Genomic DNA, 23982 nt, shown 5'->3' on the forward strand with positions numbered 1-23982 from the left:
TATACATTTAATATATCTTTCCGACAAAACGGTGTCCCATTAGGTTGCTCCGCCCCTGTATGATAGAGGGTCTCAATTTACACAACTTTCTTTCCGATGAAGCGGTGTCCCATAAGGTGGCTCCGCCCCTGTATGATAGAGGGTCTTAATTTTACACAACTTTTATGTTGGTATTCTCCCTACTACTAGTGAATCTTTTAGGAAGATAGTTTGTTTTAAGAAAAAAGTGCAGCAAATTGAATCTCCTTATCAGGTGATACGTTAAATTGTTTTAAGAAAATCATGTAAAGAAAAATAATAGAACTAAATACAAATGAAGTACATAGAGAGACCAACTATCCCATTCTCTCAGTTCCCAACTTCTAATTTGTTACTTTCCATTCTGTTGTAAATTTAATAAAAGAAAAAGAATAAGAAGAAATCTCTCTTAAATTCTTAACACTTAAAACTGCTAGCTTAGGGTATCAACATGCAGAAGCATAATATAACCCCACCCCCCCCTCCTTATTTCTTTTCTTTCTTCTAATAATAAGCATAATATACCAGTAGGAGCAAAATTGAAATCTACAGGTATCAATATCAGTTACAAAGTCTTTTGGCAACTTTGGAGAGTTGATGACTGGCTAATTCTTCCTGCGGGCTGGGATGTATTTTCAGTAAGTAAACAACCAAACTTAATTTCACCAACCAGATCAATCAGAGCCAACATCAACCCCTTTTTTCTGCAACAACTCCTTGGCTTCACGAACGTCCTAGAAAATCAGAAACGCTCTTATTACTTCTTCAGCAAAATGCCTATTCAGTCCCTTTTTCTCATATTTCACTATAAAATGCCCAGAGGACCTCCTATCTTGACAACAGCAATTGAATACAATAACTGTTAAAAAGAAAGGCAGCTGTACCTGCTGTAAGTAAACAGCTTCTTGCGGGCACGTGGGAAATTTCATGAGGCCAACACCTACCATTAAGAGACCGTAGCATCCAAGGGACACAATCAAGTATAGAGGCAACTACAACATCATAATAGAACCATTTAGAATGTGGAAAAACAGGTTAAGCAAATGCTGAAGAGGAAATCATTGTCAATAAGAGCTCACCAGCCAAGTATAGTTCTCTGGAACCACTGATGTCTGCAGCAAGCCTATCCAAAGGGCGGATACCCCAAAAACTATCGTCAAAATCTTCACGATTTGTTTCATTTGGATCTGCAGAGAAGTAATAATTATTGATGTAATAAGACAAAGGTTGATATGGATAAATATCTGATATATCATGAAGAATAGAGAGGCAAACTATTTTGTAATAGTGCTTCTTTGATACCATATCATCGAGTGGAAAAGAGCATCCAATATTTTACAGAGATACAAACCCAAAACATTGCTCTTTCCATTCCCATTTTACTACAGAACCCCTAATAACTAACTTGCACCATGACACCTAATAATTCCACTTATGACATATCAAGTTGTTGCATATCTAGTGACAGGTAAATATTTCTTAGATTCATTAGTATAAAAATAAGAGCACGGTACAAGTTAGAAACCACAAAACTCATTCCACATGCTCCAAAAAGATATCCTCTAGCTCCTGCTTTTGTTCCTCTAGTTTCCACTTAATTACAAGCTCCTCAAAAAGTTATTAACATCAGCATGAAAACCAAGAGTACAGTACTACATATAGGATAAGCATTAACCTCTTTCTTAACTAAGAAAAAATAAGATTCTTAAATAAAAACACAGCTGTGCTATTTTAAAATTGGATTCTGCTACCTGATCTTATCTCATTTTCAAAAATGCCAACCATAGGTGATGTTTGGCTAAAAATCCATGTTTTCATATGCTAAGTGCCTTACATTTTTGCCCAACTATTGCTAATTCTAACGTGTAATGGAGTTACTTGAGCTTAATTTTAGGTAGGAGTCGATTGGAAGTGATATGGGAGGAATCTGCGCAAATTGAAGCCGAAAAGGAAGGAATTCAGAAGAAGTGTAGACTTTGGCGTCCAGAAGTGCGCAAGGAGCCGACCTTCTGGACGCCAAATTCAGCAGAAGCAAAATTTGGGCGTCCTGGCGACGCCAACCAAAATGCCAAGGCAGGGCTTAAAATAATTCACCATCCAGGTGGGCGCTGCGCCCATCGTGTCGCCTACTTCCAGGAAACCTCTTATTTCGACTTGGAGAGGGGCTTTTCGGTCCTACACGTCCCCAACAAGTGTAAAAGGGGTTCTAAACCTACTTTTTGGGGGTTGGACAATTTTTGGAGGCTAGAATATCGTGTGGAGCAATTTTGGAGGAGAAAATCATCGAGTTCTTCATTCCTTAATCTCTTCTTAGTAACTTATTTATGCAAAATACTTGTGTAATTGTTACTACAATTATGAGTGGCTATGTTCTCTATTTTCTAGGGTTGTGGTTATCATGAATATTGAAGTTTTTTAAATACATCCTCGTCAATTTGAATTATCATCTTGTGGTTGTTTCTCTAATTCAGTGTTTTACAAAGCGATCGCTTCGTCGCTTCGTCGCTTCGTCGCTTTAAGCGACGCGACCAACCAAACTAGAATTAAAGTTTAATTCTAGTTTTAACTTGTGAACTGTTGTAGCTACTGATTCACCCCATTATCTGCACTATGCTTGGAAAAGCCATGTTTATATTAGAGTAGAATTAGAGAGAGCTTGTTTCTGAACCCGTGGCTTGGGGAAGGACTTCGCGGTTAGGATAGGAATATACCTAACCATCTCACTTAGTTGAATATTGTAATTAATTCGTTCATGATAGATTCAATACCGAAAGAATATATGGTTGATATATTATGGGCATATGAATAGTTTATGGGAACATGCTATTTATATAAATGATTCGGTCAACTAGCAACCATAGATAATTCAGATTAACAGGTGTAATCACGAACTCAATAGGATTGATAAACTGACTACAATCCTGGAATCGTCATCTCCTCCGATTAAAATCAAATCACAATCTCTTGCTTCGTGTTAGTTTAGTTAATTATTTGTTTAATTTCCGCAAAAGTAGTTTAGCAGCAAAACCATCACTCTTGGTTACCTTGGGCAGTTAATTGATTTTAGTTAGCTTATTTAACAATTATTCTAAATCTCTGTGGACTCGACATCCGACTGTCAAGTCACTTTATTACTTGACTTCCATGCTTGGATGTGCTCGGAGAACCAATAAGTCATTCATATGTAGTAGCAGTAGTAGTTAAATAGTCGTAGTAGAATCTAAAGAGACTTCAAGAAATCAAAGCTGGAAAGAAGGGAGCACACACACATATGATAGTCAGAAATGCACTGTTGATTAGCTATGCATTGCATTTGCCACAGCCCTCACTCTCTCAATCTCACAGCCTCTCTTTTTTCTTTGTGAGTTTCTCAGACTGCTAAGACTGAGTCTTTTTCTAAGGCACTGAATCTTCCTGTGGGTTCGACCAACACCACCAACATTTTGATGGGAGCTTTTGTTAGTATGGTAAACAATGGACCACTAGAAGTTGCTGTTTTGGGGTTTCACCCAACACATTACCTTTTTCCTTTTCTGAACAACAACAAACAGATACTACATATAATATATTTCAGTTTCTAGCTGTTGAATCTCTTTTTCACAATCAAGATAGCAATGCAGTGTTTGGTAGGCCATATAAGAAAATATAATCCCTGCATAACCTGATCCAGCGGTTGCTCACGACATTAAACAATACATGCATTAAGTTATGTGGGAATCTATGTAATATTTTATAACAATCCCTTCGTTATTATTCACAACATAAACAATCTTGCCTATTAATTCTAGCATAGCTAACATGTGAAACAAGTGATCCCTCAGGACATCTAAACTGGGACAAAGGGAATACATAAGCACACAGATATATAAAACTATGAACACATTTGTTTGCATTAGCTTCAATTAGGAATGCCATTTCTTTTTCAGTACACCAAAGAGAGCGAGAAAACAGAGGGCCTGCCAGTAAAAGGTGCTAAATGTTACCGACTACTTCCGTCGATGGAGTGCATTAGAGAATGATTACATAGTCTCATCGCCAAATCAAGCAGAACAAACTCAAAGCCCATGAAATCCAACTCCATATGGTTGCCTATTTGAACATTGTGGACATAATATGGAGGAAAACCAAACAGGTAAACAATACTATATTAAATTGTGTCACTTCTCTACGAGTTACTACTAGTAAATAATTGACTCAAAATATGAAGTGAAACAAATAATGAATTCTCACACTGATAATGAAATAATCTTAAGCTGCAGGGGAGCACTTGTGCAGTTCTTCTTTACTTTTGATGTCCAGAGAAATATCTATATCAATTCAAGAAACAAGATCAAATATGCTTTGAACCCCTATTTAGCGACAACCAAAAAAACTAAAATCTTAATTTTCCATAAACCATAAAAAAATCTTAATTTTCAATTAGCAAAGGCACTCTCCATCCAAGGCAGGTCTTGTGCAAACTTCAACATCACGACAGCGACATATATGTTGCACCATCAAAGCATCACACTCTCATTCACTATTATGATAACAATGTAGGCGCTGCACCCATTAAAGAAATCTAGTGGAATAAAGGCAGGACATAGGTGATCTTTGAGGCTGTAGAGACACAGAGACACAGAACTTGGGAGAAAAGATCAAGTGACTACCAATTTTATATTTCACTTCTTGATATGGTGGTGTCCGTTGCGCGTACCTCGACTATTCCTTTTTTTTGCCTCTACCGAGAGTTGAAAAATCTAGTCTCCCATAATTTTCATCCACTTTATTGACCGCTAGACCATACTCTTGGGTGCTATATATTATGCACACGCATACACATATATTCCCTTGATAGTATTGAACCTTCCCCCAAAAGAAAATACTAAAGGGAGCTAGTTACTAGCCAACCTCTGTTGTGTGTCAAAAGCTTGGATACACAATCACATTTCATATCCAGACACTTGCAGTGGTCTTCATCATAATCAAGGCCCCTAATTATAAACATCCACTGTTCATTATCCAAATAACTTACCTGGAAAACTGCATTCTTCACATACAAACAAGGCGTTAGACAACTAAAGATATGGATATGCTTTCAACCTTAAAGGAAAGAATATAAAGGTGGAAAACTAACCAATACTCAGAAGTTAATGAACTAAACACTATAGGCAATGGCATGCGCAAGTCAGAAAGGGTAAAAAAGAAGGATTAGTTCCAATTCTGGCTATTTCCAACGGAACAGACTTGAAATTGGGAGGAGAAAGAGGGTGGCTGCTATCACTCTCTTCTGCAGATGTTAATCACCTCATACACAGAATCAGAAGATTAGCGACAACTGCTATCAGGAGGGATAAAGTGTGAGTGGCCTCAGTGGCGGACAAAATGCAGGAAGTAAGCTTGAGATGGTTCGAGCACGTGAAGAGGAGAGACATGGATGCCCCTGTGAGGAGGTGTGAGAGGTTGGCCATTGAAGGCCCTAGGTTCTACCTAGGTAGGCGTAAGAAATATTAGGGAGAGATGATTAGGCAGGACATGACGCATCTTCAGCTTACCAAGGACATGAGGGTGTGGAGGTTGAAAATTAGAGTTGAGGGGTAGTAGGTAGTCGAGCGTATTGCCTTTCCATATCAATAATACTATTATCAATCTCGTATTTCCTCTATTTAGATTTTTATTACTACTTAATGTTCCTTCTGCTTTGGATTTCTTATTATCTTGTTACTGTTGTTGTTACTGCTTCTCTTTGCATGTCATCTTCTCTTATTATTTTGCTTTCATGCGCCAAGGGTCTCTTAGAAACAACCTCTTACCCGTACAAGGTAGGAGTAGGGTCTGCGTACATACTACCCCTATCCAGACCCCACTTGCGGGATTACACTAGATATGTTGTTGTTATCAAGAGGGATGAACTTGGTAATCATTTCAAAGTTCCATTTCAATAAATTAACTCAAAATCCTTGTGCAATTCCCCAAACATCATGTGGCAGTATTGAGGTTTCACGTTCTATTCTACAGTAGGCTATCAAACCTAAACTAAAATATATATGCCAAAGGAAAGCAATTTAGAGGAAAAAAAAATCCCATTTTGTTTCTACTCCTTTCCTTACAAAACCCTACGAATTTGCGCATCTAGGATATAGCACATCAATTCATGAATTCTTTCTATAAACACATTCCTTGGAGTTACTTGCAAATGAAATTCGGACTATTAGCAACAAGGATACACCCATCAAAACGAGTGTAACTCCGAATCATTTCAAAATGCCATCCTAATTAATTAATTAATGGCACAATTTATGATCCTTTTTATATCAATATATAATCATCATATTACGTATTAATTCTTGAATTCTGTAGCAGACCCACAGAACCCGATTCAGAGAAAAAGAAAAAAACACAACAGAATCCACATTTCGTTAAGACTCACAAAAACATACCATAATTAAACCAAATAGTAACAAAACTAAATTGAAAGACAAACAAGAAAACACAAATAATCCAAGCATTTCCCAACTGGGTATACAAAAATATACTATTCAAAATATCCAGAATAAAAAGATGAAATATATTAGAAAAATGACCTTTGTAGATTGAAGGCTGATTCGCTGAGATCTTCGCCTATAGAAAGAATGAAAGAATCGCAATGGCATGAGGAGGGAACATGGGAGCAGCGGTTTAAGAATGAGCCAACTTTGAAATTTGGCACCGAAACAAACTACAAGTTACCCTTTCATCCTCAAAAGTTATAGAATTCGCCAATTGTGTCTTTGAAAATTGAGATCATGCCATAAGTAATATCAATTGGAGAAGTTTTATTGTGTGCAGAGTTGTGTGAGGCTCTTTATATTTTATAAATTTATGGACCCAATTTTAAACTTTTGGGTTCATAAAATTTGATTTCATACAACTAGTGACACAAAATAAAAATTTCCAGGTTAGATTCTCTCCAATTGATTTTGCTCAAGTATTATTCAATGATGGCATGAGATCATGCCAAGTCATCTGAATATAATCCAATGGCTGTAATTCATTCTTCTGCAAAGCAATATCCATTTCTCTATTTTTCTAACCTCTTTTACCGTTAATTCAAAGCTAAAAAACGTACACTATACTCGCTGCTTCGTATTTCTATAAACACCTTACAATTTGAAATGGGTAAAAGCTCTTAGAAGAGGAACTAAACAGATAATTTTTGAAATTTCTTGTTCAAATTTTTGGTTTCGAATTTTAAAGACTGAATTTATATGTTATTCAACTTTCAATGGCTCATCGAGAGCAAATAAACTTGTTCTAATGTGTTGAAGAATTACAAAAATAAAATTATGAGATGAGATTGTCACGCACTTCAATATGATAGATAGAGGTTCTAGATTTGAGTTTCACCGCCACTTATTTTAATAAATGAATTTTTATGTGCCTGGCCAATGAAAAAATGAAGCCCGCACGTGAAAGGACGTGTGGAAGAAATAATTAAAAAAAATAAAAGTGTACGAGATGCTCCTGCACTTCAACATAATTTGAACTTTTCGGAACAGATGAATAACATACGATAGTAATTTTTTATGCTTTTCTTTTTAGCCACTATATTCTGATCAAGTATTTCACGTTCCTCATTAATCAATCTAATTAGTAAATGAAACAGACATCCCAAGGCTATGAGTAACCCAACATAAGCAGCGAGGCAACGAGCACAAAACTCTCACTGTGTTTTTTTTTTTTTTTATCAACAATTTTTGATAAAAAAGTTGTTGAAGAGGGTGATAGTTACTTTGTACAAGGAGCAAAGTCTACTCAAATGTGGATCCCAAAATATTAGTTACGCCTTCACCGTATAGTTATCAAGATGTAGGTGAGATATTCAATTTCTACTCAAATGTGGATTTATGTCCAATTTTTGCGTTGGTATTCTTCCTACTAGTTTTTGTTGGTATTATTTATAATGCAAAGTCAAAGATTTTTTTTTTTGAAAATCTATTTACAATCAATAGCCATAAGTCTTTTTATTTTACAAGTATCCTATCTATTTCCAAATGGCTTGTTGCATAAAGCCTTGTGGCTTAAATAATTGGTACATGGCAAGAGTTTTTACATGTGGCATTGATTTAAAGTCAAGTGTTGAATGACTTTGACAAGTGGCTATGCAAATCTACCATGTGCCTTCATGCATGGAAGACTAGGTACACTTGTCAAATTGACTAATATATTTGGACAAGTGTTAAAAGACTCTCCACACTTGTCATACATGCAATCTCCCTAATTGCCTATAAATAAGATGATCATTAGCCATCATATTCACTCAATTCTTAACCAAGAATTCATCTTGCTAATCATTACTTTTTTCCTACAATATTTTAATTTTTGTATTAACTACAGAAAAAACCTTCATCTTCTCTTCTTTCTAGGCAACTGTTTTGTGCAAATTCTAAACTTCCAACCACGAGTGCACATGTTTGGAGGTACTGTGGAACCTTGAGGAGCGACCAGTCTTAACGATTTGCACCCAGTCCGGCCGAAATCGCTTTCAAGGCAGTGGCTTGCCACGACACAATATTTTTGTGATAAGTTTTTCTTCTTTCCTTCTTGTTCTTAGTCAATATTATCTACTCATTTTACTTACAATTTGAAAGCGACTTTATATATAATGTTGACAAATGGCTACCACTTTGAACAAAACACTTCCCGATCTGTCAAAGCTTGAGCCTTTAGATGGAAACAATTATATGCATTGGTCCCAGAAACTTTTAATTTTCTTTGAACAATTAGAAGTTGATTATGTTTTATTTAACGATCCTCCTGCTGATATTGTTGCTGATAATTCTAATTATGCTAATATTGTTGTTGCTGATGATACTGCTAAGAAGAAATTTGAAAAGGATAATAACACAGTAAGCGGGCATCTGCTTAATCTTATGACTAACCCTCTCTTTGATTTGTTTATAAATTATAAATCTGCTAAAATTATATGGGACAATTTGGATAAGAAATATGGTGCTGATGACGCGGTATGTCGTTGGAAAGTGGATCAAGTTTCAGATGGTTGATGATAAGCCAATCATGGAACAGGTTCACGAGTATGAGAACTTGATTGTTGATGTTTTGAACGAGGGCATGGAGATATGTGAGGTTCTTCAGGCTAATGTTCTGCTTGAAAAGTTTCCACCTTCCTGGAGTGATTACAGGAATCAACTAAAGCACAAGAAGAAAAACTTAACTCTTCAAGAACTAATCAGTCACATGAGGACTAAGGAAGTAAACATTCTCAAAGATGAGGAGTCTGAACGGCTTAAGGATAAGATGAAATCTCTCTCTTTTACTTCTTCTACAGCTAACATTGTGGAATCTTCTACTACTTTTGTGAAAGACAGGTTTAAAGGAAAACAGAAGAAAGGCCAAAAGAAAGGACACATGAAGAAGTAGAATTACTTCAATAAGTCAGAGGGCCATATACAAAAGTCGAAAGGACCTTTCTATGTCTGTAGCAAAATTGGTCACAAGGCTTTTCAGTGCAACCAGAGACAAGGACAAAGCTCAAAGAATGGAGGAAAAGCTCCAGCCCAAGCTAACCTTACTGAGTGTGGTGATGTCATTGTTGCTGTGGTTGTTGAGGCGAACATGGTGGCTAACAAGACTGACTGGATACTGGACACAGGCGCTTCAAGGCACCTTTGCACCAACAAGGAGCTGTTTCATGACTTTGAGGAATCTGTTGATGGCGAGTATGTCTACATGGGTAACTCCACTACAGCTTGAGTTATGGGTAAAGGAAAAATTCTCCTTAAATTAACTTTTGGAAAACCCTTATCCTTGAACAATGTTCTGTATGTACCCTCCCTTCGTAGAAGCTTAGTTTCTGGTGCGCTTCTCAACAAACAGGTCTTAAACTTATTTTTGGATTTGATAAAGTTATTATTTCTCGTGGAGGAGACTTTTTTGGAAAGGGTTACCTTAGTGGGAGGTTTATTTGTACTGAACATCGCTCAAGAGATTACTAATAATGCTAGCACTTTTAATTCTGCTTATATTGTTGAGTCTATTGATTTGTGGCATAGTAGACTAGGTCATATTAATATTGCTTCTGTTAAAAGACTTAGAAAAATGGAATTAATTCCTATAGTTAATGTTGATACTTTTTCTAAGTGTCATGTTTGTGTAGAAGCAAAATATACCAAAAAGCCTTTTAAGAATGTAACTAGTAGAATTTTTTTTTGCTTGAACTAGTACATTCAGGCTTAGCAGATTTCAAGAACGTTGTTAGTAAGGGTGGAAAGAAATACTACATCACCTTTATAGATGACTTTTCTAGATACACTAAGGTATATCTTCTTAAGTCAAAAGATGAGGCTGAAAGCATGTTTTTGAAATACAAGGCAGAAGTAGAGAATCAATTAGATAGAAAAATCAAGAGGTTTAGGTCTGACATGGGTGGTGAATATAGTACTAATACTCTAAAAGTCTTTTATGAGAAAAATGGTATTATACATGAGGTTAGTGCTCCCTATATTCCCCAACAAAATGGTGTAGCCGAACGGAAAAATAGAACCCTTAAGAAAATGATGAATTCTATGCTTTTGAGTTCGTGTTTATCTCATAATATGTGGGGGGGGGGAGAAGCTATTTTATCTGCATGCTATGTTCTTAATAAAGTCTCTCATAAGAAGTTAGATAAAATCCCGTATGAGTTATGAAAAGGGTTTGCCCTTAACTTGAAAATTCTAAAAGTGTGGGAGTGTTTGGCTAAGGTTGGTCTACCTGATTTTACACAAGTAACTGTTGGACCCAAGACTTTTGATGCTATTTTCATTGGTTATGCTCAAAATAGTGCTGCATATAGATTTATGTCTTTGAATGATAGTTCTATTTGTGAATCTAGAGATACAGAATTTTTTGAGCATGTTTTTCCATTGAAAAATAATATGCCTAGTAATGCTTCTACATCTATGTCTGTTAATTATTATATTGTGCCTTCTCCTAGTGTTACTACTAATGAGCATGAAAATAAACTTAGAAGAAGTAAGAGGCGTAGAATTGAAGCTATCTTTGTTCCTAACTTTATTATTACTTTCTTGACTAAAAATATTGATCTTGATATTTTGAGTGATGAATTAGTATCAATCTATTTAATAGAAGAAGACCCTAAGATATACAGTGAAGCAATTAGATCAATAGATGCTAGTTTTTGGAAAGAGACCATTAAAAGTGAATTAGACTCTATAGTTTCTAATCATACTTGTGACTTGTCTGATTTGCCTAAAGGTTGTAAACCCATAAGTAGAAAGTGGATATTTAAGAAGAAATTGAGACCTGATGGTACATTTGAGAAATATAAAGCGGGACTTGTTATTAGGGGTTTTAACCAAAAGAAAGACATTGATTACTTTTACACTTATTCTCCTGTGACTAAGATAGTGACTATTAGAACTCTTGTTGCTTTAGCCGCTATTCATAATTTAGCGATACATCAAATGGATGTTAAAATGGTTTTCCTAAATGGTGATTTAAAGGAAGAGATCTATATGTCTCAACCTGAGGGATTTATGATCCAAGGACAGGAGAATAAAGTATGCAAATTGAGAAAGTCTTTGTATGGTCTAAAGCAGGCACCTAAGTAATGGTACAAAAAGTTTAATAACACATTAGTGGGTAATGATTTTGTTGTTAATGCATCTGATACTTGTGTTTATTCCAAGATGATAGGATCAAATTGTGTTATTATATGTTTGTACGTGAATGACATGTTAATCTTTGGCCCTAGAAAGTCGTTAATGAGACTAAGAATTTTTTATCTTCTAAATTTAAAATGAAAGATCTTGGAGAAGTAGATGTAATTTTAGGGGTTAAAATCAAATGAAATTCTAATGGTTTTTCATTGTCTCAGTCTCATTATATTGAGAAAATGTTGAAAAGGTTTAATTGTTTGATATAGCACCTGTGAGAACTCCTTATAATCCTAGCATACACTTGAAAAAGAATAAGGAATCTAGTATTTCTCAAACTGAGTATGCTAAGATAATTGGTATTGTAATATTTCTCATGAATTATACACGACTTGATATTGCTTATGCTGTTATAGATTGAGTAGATATACTCACAACTCTAGAGTGAACACTATGATGCTCTTCATCATTTACTAAGGTATTTGAGAGGTACTATGGATTGGTGTTTGCATTTTAATAAATTTCCTGCTGTTTTAGAAGGATTTTGTGATGCAAATTGGGTCATCGACAATGATGAAGTTAGCTCCACTAATGGATATGTGTTTACTTTGAGTGCAAGTGTTATTTTATGTAAGTCTTCAAAACAGACTTGTATAGCACAATCTGCTATAGAGTCTGAATTCCTTGCTCTTGATTTGGCAGGGCAAGAAGCCGAGTGGTTGAGAAACTTAGTGGCAGACATACCTTTGTGGGGAAGACAAGCTTCACCAGTTTCTCTACATTGTGACTCACAGGAGGCAATTGGAATTGCCAAAAATAGTGTGTACAATGGAAAAAGAAGACATATCCGCATTAGGTATGGTGCGGTAAAACAGTTGTTGAAACATGGTGTTATTCCTTGGAATATGTAAGATCCGAAAGAAATTTGGTGGATCCTTTAATCAAGGGTTTGACAAGGAGAGTTATTCTTGAAACGTCGAGGGGGATGGGGCTAAAGCTCATGGATTGAGGAAGTATGGTGGATACCCGTTTGTGGTCAAACGAAGCCCTCTGAGACCTCAATATGCACTACATTTCCTATCCCTATGGCGTGTGGTAGTACTTTATAAGGTTGAGCTTATTTTGCTCTTAATGATTCCAAATCCTTAAGGTAGTCTATGTGTAGACAGACTTGAATCACCTACGTGAGTGTAAAGGTGCGGTCGCCTTTTATGAAAGACTTGGGATGTCTTTCTAGAGCGCTCATGAGACCCAAGGTGTGTGCATGACCATAAAAGCACTTTGTTAGTATTGTAGAGTTTGCATAAAATTAAGTATAGTATATGTTGTTGGGGTCTCAACTAATGTCCATTCGGTTCAAGAGTACTTCACTTTATGAATGTTAGTTATTGCCTCATTTCACTATATGTCAATTCAAATCGAAAGATATTAAGTACTTGTTCCTTCTTTTTGCCCAGAATTGTTCTATTTTTGTCTATGCATTAGTGAGGGATTGTTGGTATTATTTATAATGCAAAGTCAAAGATTTCTTTTTGAAAATCCATTTACAACCAATAGCCATGAGCCTTTTTATTTAGCTCCTTGGCAAAGTTCCTCGGCAGGTGTGGGTTGTGACAATGATTTTCATGATGACCTTGACACATAACCTAATAGGCCAATATCATGATGGGTAGATCGGCATGACGGACTATGCGGGGGTAACAAACGCACCTTGAACGGAGGCAAGGCGCATTTCACTTGGACGTGTGGGTTGGCATAACAATGGAAAAGCAATGCTATGTCAAAGAAAGGGCAAAGACCAGGCAAGGCAATGCGGGACAAGCAATGAGAATTGATGCAGGCAGATTTAATCAAGTTGAAGGCGACTTGACATAAGCGGGAAGTTGTGGCAATGGACGTGCGCGACTAAGCTAGTGGGTGCCAAGTTGTGGCCATGACATTAGGGTGGAGCAGTGTCAAAGGGCAAGGTTGGGAGCAATACTAGTCTTGGGAATGTAACAACTGGGCAAAACGGGCACATACAGTGCACATGCAGTAGTTACAAAATGTGTGCAAGGCATATGTGAGGCAGTTGGCAGTTACAACCACATCCAAAAAACATGGTTGATCATGTGCTAAAAGTGTAGGCACGTTTTTGTATTTGTCTTAGCATATTTTTCCATCAGTTGGGGCTTGTCAACTGATTGTTTAAATCTTGCCAAGTGTAATTGGGCAGCAACACTATAAATATGTGCATAAGTTGTCCCATTGTTAAGCCAAAAACGTCTAAGTTATTCCTAAGGGTGGGAAAAATCATTAGGGGCAGGGAACTAGGGAGTTCTTTGTCTTGGCCATAGGGTTGGCTTCTTTGTGTTCTTATATTCACATATTAATATGAGTTGGAAAGAAATTCCTTTAAATTTCGTGTGTGCCTTTTACTTTACTTGCTGCCTAAATTTTCCTAAGTCTCAAACGTCCCTAAAATTATTCTAAGTGTTGGAAAGGCTGAAGTCAAGGCTGGGCTTGACTACCACGCAGTGGTGAACCTCGAGCAGAATTCGAGTCTGTGACAACTGGTACCAGAGCGTGGCTAGATCAGGGCAAAGACACGATGTTCATTGGTTGAATTTCGTGAAAGATGGCTGGTGGCAACTCAGAACTGAGGGAAAAAGTTGCTGCATTGGAGGCACTCGTCGGAACTGTTGATGATGATCAATTTTTGACTATTGTTACTCGTCTCGCCTATCTTGAGGACAAGATGAATAGGTTGAGCTAGGAATTTATAGATCTGAAAGCGAAAAATGGGTTACTGCATCGTGCTATTGGCAATGATGAATCACAACGTGGGGTAGATCGTACCAAGGTCAAAATTCTTGAGCCTAAAGAGTTTAATGGTGCAAGGAGTGCCAAGAAACTTGAAAATTTTCTGTGAGATATGGAGAAGTACTTTTAGGCTTCTCATGTGTGAATGAAGACAAGGTCACCATTAGACTATGTACTCGGTGGACGACGCAAAGCTTTGGTGGCGGACGCGCGTGGCAGATGATGTAAGTGCTGGTAGGCCGAAAATTGACTCTTGGGAAGGGCTGAAAAAAGAGTTGAAGGATCAATTTTTTCCTAGCAATGCTGGCTGGATTGCTAGAGATCGTTTGAAGAAGTTGAAATAAACTGTAACGGTCAGGGAATATGTTAAAGATATCAGTTCTTTGATGTTGGATATAAGCAACATGTCTGAGGAAGACAAGCTGTACAATTTCCTTTACGGGTTGCAGCCGTGGGCGCAGATGGAACTCCAAAGGCAAAAATGTGAAAGAACTTCCTAGTGCCATCGCTGTTGCGGATGTGTTGGGTGATTTCTGGTTGGGACAGGATGGTTTTGATTTATCTACTACTTCAAAGTCCAAAAATGGGAACAAGGACAAGGAAAAAGAGTGGAGGAAAAATGGAAACGACAAGGGTAATATTGTTGAGGGAAATGGCAATGGAAAGGAAAAGCAATGTGCTGGATCTTCGATAAACAAGGGACAAAATAGCAAGTTTGATGGTTGTTCTATTTGCAAAAGACCACACAAGGCGAGGTACTGTCCAAAAATTGAACGGCTTTCAACTTTGCTTGCTGAAGAAAAGAGTGAAGATGAGCCGAACGAGGAAGAACATGAGCAGGCAACAACATATTTGGGACCTATGGTGGTGCTAAAAATGTGGAAACTGCTTCATCGAGGACGACAAATTCTTCTGGTGGGGGTGGTTTGTTAGACCTCTTGATAAAGTTCCTCAATAGGTGTGGGTTGTGACAAGGATTTTCATGATGACCTTGGCACAAAACCTGAAAAATGGGGCAACATCATGATAGGCAGCTCGACATAAAGGACTATGCGGGGTTGACAAACGCACCTTGAAAGGAGGCACGACGTATTTCACTTGGACGTGCGGGTTGGCATAACAATGGAAAAACAAAGCCATGTCAAAGCAGGGGCAAAGACATGGCAAGGCAATATGGGACAATTAACGACAATTGATGCGAGCAAATTTGATCAAGTTGAGGGCGACTTGACATAAGCGGACAACTGTAGCAATGGACGTGTGCAGCTAAGTCAGTGGGCGGCAAGTTGTGGCCCTTGGCACAAAACCTGAAAAATGGGGAAACATCATGATAGGCAACTCAACATGACGGACTATGCGAGGTTGACAAACGCACCTTGAAAGAAGGCACGACGCATTTCACTTGGACGTGCGGGTTGGCATAACAATGGCAAAACAAAGCCATGCCAAAGCAGGGGCAAAGACATGGAAAGAGAAGGCAAGGCAATACGGGACAATCAATGACAATTGATGCGAGCAGATTTGATCAAGTTGAGGGCGACTTGACATAAGCGGGCAGCTGTGGCAATGGACGTGTGCAGCTAAGTCAGTGGGCGGCAAGCTGTGGCCACGACATTGGGGCGGAGCAGTGTCAAAGGGCAAGGCTAGGCGCAATGCCAGTCTTGGGCATGCAACAACTGGAAAAAATAGGCATATGCAGTGCACAAGCAGCAGTTACAAAATGTGTGCAAGGCACATGGAAGGCAGTTGGCGGTTACGACCACATCCAAAACATGGTTGATCATGGGCTAAAAGTGCGGGCACATTTTTGTATTTGTCTAAGCATGTTTTCCCATCAGTTGGGGCTTGTCAACTGATTGTTTAAATCCTGCCAAGTTTAATGGGGCAGCAACACTAGTTTTTGTTGGTATTATTTATAATACAACGTCAAATATTTCTTTTTGAAAATCCATTTACAATCAATAGCCATAAGTCTTTTTATTTTACAAGTATCCTATCTATTTCCAAGCGACTTGTTGCATAAAGCCTTGTGGCCAAATACTCTTAGATAATTGGTACATAGAAAGAGCTATTACATGTGGCACTAATTTAAAGACAAATGTTGAATGAATTTGACAAGTGGCTATGAAAATCTACCATGTGTCTTCATGCATGAAAAACTAGGTACACTTGTCGAATGGACTAATATGTTTGGGCAAGTGGTGAAAGACTCTCCACACTTGTCATACATGCAACCTGGCTAATTGCCTATAAATAAGATGATCATTAGCCATCATATTCACTCAATTCTTAACCAAGAATTCATCTTGCTAATCATTACTTTCTTCCTACAATATTTTAATTTCTGTATCAACTACAGAAAAACCTTCATCTTCTCTTCTTTATGGGCAACTGTTTTGTGCAAATTCTAAACTTCCAGCCATGAGTGCACGTGTTTGGAGGTGCTGTGGAACCTTGGGGAGTGACCGGTCTTAATGATTTTCACCCAGTCGTCAAGATAGTGGCTTGCCACGACACAGTATTTTGTGATTAGTTGTTCTTCTTTCCTTCTTGTTCTTAGTCAATATTATCTACTAATTTTTCTTACAGTTTTTGTGTGGGATTTAGCTATAATGCACCGGCGGTAGGTGCTGTGTAAATTTTGTAAATACCTCCTATACATTATGACAAAAAAATAAAATACTAGTGTATGTTTTTTGTCCATAATTTGACTTGTGATTCAAAGATACAACAACATAACCAATATTATCCAACACTGTGGGGTCTGGGGAGGGTAGTACGTACGCAGACCTTACCCTTACCCTATGAGGATAGAGAGGTTGTTTCCAATAAACTCTCGGCTCAGGAAAGCATGAGCACCATATTAATGAAAAAATATAGACAAGAAGGGACAGTACCAAAAAGCCATATAAAAGCAGAATCAAAACAACAAGATAGTAAGGTGATCAACAATGAAAGAAAATAACGATTAGTCATTAAAACCTATTACCAACAGAAAGGGAGACTGCGTGCCCATATTATTGGATGAACACTCTAGACTACCTACTTTACTACCCTAATCCTTGACCTCCACACCTTCCTATCAAGGGCCATGTCCTCGGTCAGCTGAAGCTGCGCCATGTCTTGCCTAATCACCTCTCCCCACCTCTTCTTTGGCCTACCTATACCTCTCCGCAGGCCTTCTAATGTCAAGCTCTCACACCTCATCACCGAGGCGTCTGTGCTCCTCTTTCTCACATGGCCAAACCACCTAAGCTGCGCTTTTCGTATCTTGTCCTCAATATGGGCCACACCCACCTTATCGCCAATAACCTCATTTCTGATCCTATCTAACCTGGTGTGCCTGCACATCCATCTCAACATCCACATCTATGCTACCTTCATCTTTTGGACATGAGCGATCTTGACTGGCCAACACTCAGCCCCATACAACATCGTTGGCTTGACCACTATTCTATAGAACTTACCTTTATGTTTCGGTGGCACCTTCTTGTCACACAAAATACCAGAAGCGAGTCTCCATTTTATCCATCCTGCCCCAATATGGTATGTGACATCTTTATCAATCTCCCCATCCCCCTGAATAATGGACCTAAGGTACTTAAAACTTCCTCTCCTAGGGATGATCTGTGAGTCCAGCCTCACCTCCCCTTCCCGTCTTTGAGTTTCTCCACTGAACTTACACTCTAAGTATTCTATCTTGATCCTGCTCAACTTGAAACCTTTAGACTCCAGGGTCTGCCTCCATACCTCTAATTGCGTGTTCACACCGTCTCGTGTCTCGCCAATCAACACAATATCATCTGCAAATAAAATGCATCATGGCACCTCCCCTTGGATGTGGCGCATCAGTACGTCCATCGCTAGAGAAAACAAAAAAGGGTTGAGTGCCGACCCCTGATGCAACCCCATCATAACCAAAAAATGGTCTGAGTCCCCACCCAACGTCCTCACTCGAGTCTTTACTCCATCATACATCGTACACCTTTTCTAAGTCGATGAACACCATGTGCAAGTCCTTCTTTCTCTCCCTATACTGCTCCATCAATCTCCTAACAAGGTGGATGACTTATGTAGTCAAACTCCCCGGCATAAACCCGAATTGGTTTTCGGAAATAGACACACTCCTCCTCACCCTTAGCTCTACCATTCTCTCCCATACTTTCATAGTATGGCTAAGTAGCTTGATACCCTGGTAGTTATTGCAATTTTGGATATCGCCCTTGTTCTTGTATACATGAACCATAATGCTCCACCTCCACTCTTCGGTCATCTTCTTCATTCTAAAAAAGACATTAAATAACCTAGTGAGCCACTCCAAGCTTGCCTTGTCTGCACTCTTCCAAAACTTCACTACGATTTCATCCGACGTAGTCGTTTTGCCCCTGCTCATCTTATGCATAGCCCCATCAACTTCATCAACTCTAATCCGCCTATAATACCCAAAGTCACAAAGACTCTCGGAGAGTTCCAAATCACCCAGTACAATGCTCATGTCCCCCTCCTCGTTCAAGAGACTATGCAAGTAGGTCTGCCATCTCCGACGGATAAGCCCATCATCCAACAAAACTCTACCTTTTTCATCTTTGATGCAATTCACTTGGTCCAAGACACACGCCTTCCTTTCTCGTGCCTTGGCTAACCCGAACAACCTCTTATACCCACCTCAACCCTCGAGTTCCTTATACAAATGAATAAAGCTGCAGTCTTGGCCGCTGTAACTGCTAGCTTTGCCTCTTTATTATCCAACTTATAATGCTCCCTGTTCGCGTTTTTCTCCTCCTCTACACTTTCCACTAGCTTTAGATACACTGCTTTCTTGGTTTCCACTTTTTCTTGCACCTCTCCATTCCACCTTTAGTCTCCCTTGTGACCACCAGGATAATCCTTTGAGACCCCTAATGCCTCTCTCGTGGCTTCCCTAATGCACTGTGCAGTCATGGTCCATATAGCGCTTGCGTCCCTATTACTCCTCCAATCCCCCATAGTCAACAGCTTGACCCCCAACTCCTATGCGTTATCTTCCATCAAGGCTCCCCACTTGATCTTATATTGTCTATACATCGCCTCCTCCTCCTCTTCCTCGTGATCTTAAGGTCCATGACCATGAGCCTATGAAGGGTCAAGAGGTTCTCACTCGGGATGACCTTGCAATCCGTGCAAAGACCTCTATTAGATTTCCTGCAGAGTAAATAATCAATCTGAGTCTCGACCACCAAACTCCGAAAGGTGACTAAGTGCTCCCTCTTCTTCGGGAAACTCGAGTTTACTGTCACCAAATCAAATGCTCTAGCAAAGTCCAGTAGAGATGTTCCTCCTCCGTTTCTATCTCCAAAACCAAAGACACCATGCATATCATCATACCCCCCAGACGTCGCTCCAATGTGGCTGTTGAAATCTCCTTCTATGAAAAGTGATAGAATTTAAAGGTCCACCAAACTATATAGAGAACCAGGTTCTCTATTAGTTCCCGCATAGCACACGTACAATGCAGTAAGTGAATGGCACAATGGAGTTTTATGTGGAAAACTCCCAGCTCACGGGATCAAAAAACACGACCTACCCTTATAGGATTTCAACTTCACTACTGAGCAACTTCAGATTACAACCTATTGTAACCTAGGACCTCTTAATCCCTCACTAACTTATAACACTCTATTACAATCCACTTTATAATAATTCTATTACAAAGACTTTAAACCTAAGAATTAACCTCTTAATCCTTCACTAACTTGTAACACTCTATTACAAGCCACTTTGTAATAACTCTATTACAAAGACTTTACAACTCGACTAACTCTAGCCAAGACACAAATACAAGGGTTTATGATTTACAAAGATCTCCTACACAATGCTTCTAACTAAGCTAAGTAGGAATTACAAATAGAGTGCTTTAACAAAGGTACAACACAACTAAGGACATGTAATAACTTCAATACACGAAACTGGTCCTTATTTATGTTGTTCTTCGTTCTTGATGCCCTTGAGAATCACTTGCAAGATTGATACAGACTTGAGAGAATGCTTGATGAGTTCTTGAATATGCAGGTGATTTATTTTTACCTTGTTTGATGTTAATAATTCATTTGTGACATCATTTGAATGATTTAAGCAAGTTAGGTAAAGAGCATTCCCCATAAAGTTGACTGTTGTACTATTTTTGCACTGTAGCGTGTGCAGGCAGTAACTTTACAACTGTAAAGAGTTGACTTGTACAGTCACCACGAGAACTGGTAGCTATCTGTTCCCTCTGCTGTTCCTTTGACTCTGAAGAGTTGAATAGTGTTCCCAACTGGAGACTTGTTGATATTGAGTTCTTGAGGATGTGTAATAGGTTCCTTATCTGGTTCTTAACAGTAAGTTTGTTAGATCATCAAAACATAACATGAATACACATATAACCTATCAAAAAGCTTCTCGTTATGTGGGATACCACGCACCATCTCATCCAAATCCTCCCAAAAACACCTCTTGACTTCCTCATCCAAGCCTTCTTGAGGTGCGTACGCAGTGATTATGTTTAGAGTAAAACCTCCAACAACTGGCTTAATTGTCATCAGCCTGTCATTCACCATCCTAGCCTCCACCACTAGTTCACGGTGGTTATTATCAACCAAGATACCTACCTCGTTCCTGCCCCCACCCTCCGAGAATACCATAGTTTGAACCTGTCCACACCCCCACCTTATCTCCTAACCACCTAATCTCCTATACACAAGCTATATTAATCTTCCTTTGGTTCCAAAAATTTAATTAGCAAGAGAGTACCACTACGCACCTGTTGCTCCATATTTACATGTTACTAAGACTATTATGTTTAGTTGAACTTTCTCAACTCTTCGTTACTCATGTTAAAAAAAAATATCTTGTCTTCATACATCCAAAACCCGTCGATCTCCTCAAATTTGGATTTTTCAACCAGAAATTGACAAAAACTAGATGTGATATACTGAAACCTTGACCAAATAGCCGGTCGAATTCACTATTTATTTTTTCTAATCAGTATACATAAATTATATACTAATTATATATGATTATACATATCTGCTAGCTACTTTTAATTTTAACGGTTAGATGGACGAGTATTTAAGTTAATTCTTCTACAGTTGCTAAAGCAAAGCAATTATTGGGCTTTTGTTTCAATATAATGGAGTAAATTCTTGAGCTGCTCTTTCAAGCATCGAAACATGGCCTAGTTCCAACTTTTAGCTTAATTACAGAATAATGAACAATTTATGCAAAATACATTGTGTTTAAAATAATCTTTTTTCTACCCATTTGAAAATTATATACAATGTATACCAACCCAACTAAAACTAATTATCCCTACTGTACCCATCCCAACTTTATTTTACCTATTTGGCTTAACTTAGCTTGATTTGGCTTGGCTTGAATTGGCTTGGCTTAGCTCGACTTGGATTTGGTTTAACTTGATTTGTTTTGGCTTGAATTGGTTTATCTTGACTTGAATTGGCTTGACTTGGCTTTGTTTTGGCTTGGCTTGAATTGACTTGATTTATACTAACTTAATTTGACTTCATTTGGCTGGGTATTAAAAAAATGAGTAGGAAAAAATAAGTGAGTCGGGTAAATACTTTCCGCCCCATGGGTATTCGAGTTAAATGCCCCAGAATAATTCCCATTTTAGAAATAGAAATAAAAAACAAATTGTATAAATAAAAATTTCCTCAAACTTAATGACTGCAACAGAGTTATTATTATTGTTGTTTTATATATTTGAAGGACTTTTCATGAGTTGTTTCAATCAAACTAGCATATCAATTAACAAAAATTTCAGCAAAGACAATGGTAAAGGAAAAGAAGTCGAACAAGGATAGTTAATTGTGAAAAGAGTTTTTTACCTATATGTACTATTTACTTGTAAAATGGTACAGTTAAATTTATAGTGTGATTTATAGACAAGCAAATTAATTTAATCCAAAAAATGATAAGGAATAAAGTTAAACAAAAAAATTAGTTTAACGAATAAAGTTAAAAGAAATAACAAGTCTGGCTAGGGACTTAGCCGGTCCGATAGCAGAAGCAAGAAATATGTCATGTGTATGATTTCAATGTAGAAAGAATATACATTATAGCAGAATGTTTTGTGTTGCTACAATGGTTGTTAACCCTACTATTTATAGCTCCACCTAGGAAGATAAGATCCTAAAATCAAGCTCCCTCTTGAATGAGAATAATGATGTCTTTGATGATGGTATAATGGCTGGCTTTGAATGCCAATATTCTTTGTAATGGCTGCTCATAAAATGCTTGTCCGATGTAAAGCTTTCGAATCTTTTTTTCCGGTTATGCTTCCTTCGGTATCCACCCGATGCTGGTTGCATGCCTCGCACCCGGTGCCAGTTATTCGTTGACTTATCTTTTGCCCATCTTCTATTCCACATGTCACTTCATCATTCGAACACCTGTTATCAATCAATTTTACCCCATACAGATAGTCCCCCTACTTTTTGGTGACGCAACATAGTATTACCGAGAAGTAGATGAAGATCCCTTTTTTGGCAGAAAAGTTCCTGGACAGTCTCTGACGCTTGAAAGGATGCATGTCTCCTCGCATTTAATACCCCGGATACGTGTTGCTCTGTGATTCAACAAATATTTTTGCTGATTTTCGAGATAATCATGGCCACGATTTTTGTCGCCTATAATTTCTTTGCTACTCATCATTTTTGCTTATTCACTTTCACTACTTTCATAAATATTTCTCCTTCTATGCATTCACTTAGAACTTCTTTTACAACATTTAACTTTCTCAGCAAGAATTTATTTTTACTAACCTTTTACTACCATGTCTTCTTACACTACTTCATTTGGAAACATTGTTCTTATCTTCGGTGGAGGCCTAAAGAAAAACAAAGCCAACGAGGATGACGTTGAGTATGAACCTTCAACTGTTAAAACCACGATACCACTCTACCTTAGCATTGCATCCAATTTTCAAGAATAAACCGCATCCGCAAACTCTCAAAGTCGCAAGTTTTGGCCAGTTCGCAGGTACCTCTCCTCCATTTGTCATTCTATTATCCCTACTGTGAAGGAGGACTGCAACTGCCCCGATGTCGAAATTCCATGACCAGATATGGTAGAGCGAGTTACTTTCTCCAGAAAAGGGTTTATGTATGTATATACATATCCCTTTACTTTGGGTCCCTTCTCCTTGGGGTTGAGTGAAGGACTTGACCCCATAATTTTAGAATTTTTCCACCGGTACCAGGTCTGCTTAGCACTAGTAGTCCCATCCATATGGCGGATGATAGCCTACCTTCATCAATTTTGCACTGAGATCGGGGAAACCCTAACTCTTGCGCATATGATGAACCTTTACTCTCCTAAGATTTTATGAGGGGGTGTTAAATTTCAGCAAATATGGTCACAGTGCCCTTCTCACCAGTGTAGACAATGACAATAACCGTAGATGGATGGAGCGATTTGTCTTATTGCTACCACGAACATCATCCTGATCACACCTCCAGCTTTCCCCTAGTTATGGAATCTTTTCTGTAAG

At 38.1% G+C, this 23982-nt stretch overlaps 1 protein-coding gene across 2 annotated transcripts; it reads right to left on the reverse strand.

Annotated features, from left to right (window-relative positions):
• Nucleotides 1-285: 285 nt before the first annotated feature.
• Nucleotides 286-6937, reverse strand: LOC104236999 (dolichol-phosphate mannose synthase subunit 3-like). 2 transcript variants are annotated; one of them, XM_070160540.1, is made up of 5 exons: nucleotides 6582-6668; nucleotides 4249-4325; nucleotides 1098-1205; nucleotides 903-1010; nucleotides 286-752 (listed from the first exon to the last, which is right to left on the reverse strand). In XM_070160540.1, the coding sequence occupies exons 3-5, from the start codon at nucleotides 1197-1199 to the stop codon at nucleotides 693-695; spliced, it is 270 nt and encodes an 89-aa protein (XP_070016641.1). In that variant the 5' UTR covers nucleotides 1200-1205; nucleotides 4249-4325; nucleotides 6582-6668; the 3' UTR covers nucleotides 286-692. The 2 variants fall into 2 exon arrangements, with proteins under 2 accessions (XP_070016641.1, XP_009789355.1); XM_009791053.2 differs by lacking the exon at nucleotides 4249-4325 and having other exon boundaries at nucleotides 6582-6937.
• Nucleotides 6938-23982: the final 17045 nt, after the last annotated feature.

Source organism: Nicotiana sylvestris, chromosome 10 (genome assembly GCF_000393655.2).
Source record: "Nicotiana sylvestris chromosome 10, ASM39365v2, whole genome shotgun sequence".
Classification (NCBI taxonomy): Eukaryota; Viridiplantae; Streptophyta; class Magnoliopsida; order Solanales; family Solanaceae; genus Nicotiana; species Nicotiana sylvestris.

What these genes read in the sequence shown, in the direction of transcription:
- LOC104236999 (XM_009791053.2), bottom strand. Translation starts at nt 6,650, where the DNA reads ATGCCATTGCGATTCTTTCATTCTTTCTATAGGCGAAGATCTCAGCGA. An exon ending in TCAGCCTTCAATCTACAAAG is followed by an intron (nt 1,206 to 6,581) that starts GTCATTTTTCTA and finishes ACTTCTCTGCAG; the next exon opens with ATCCAAATGAAACAAATCGT. An exon ending in AAGCTGTTTACTTACAGCAG is followed by an intron (nt 753 to 902) that starts GTACAGCTGCCT and finishes CTGATTTTCTAG; the next exon opens with GACGTTCGTGAAGCCAAGGA.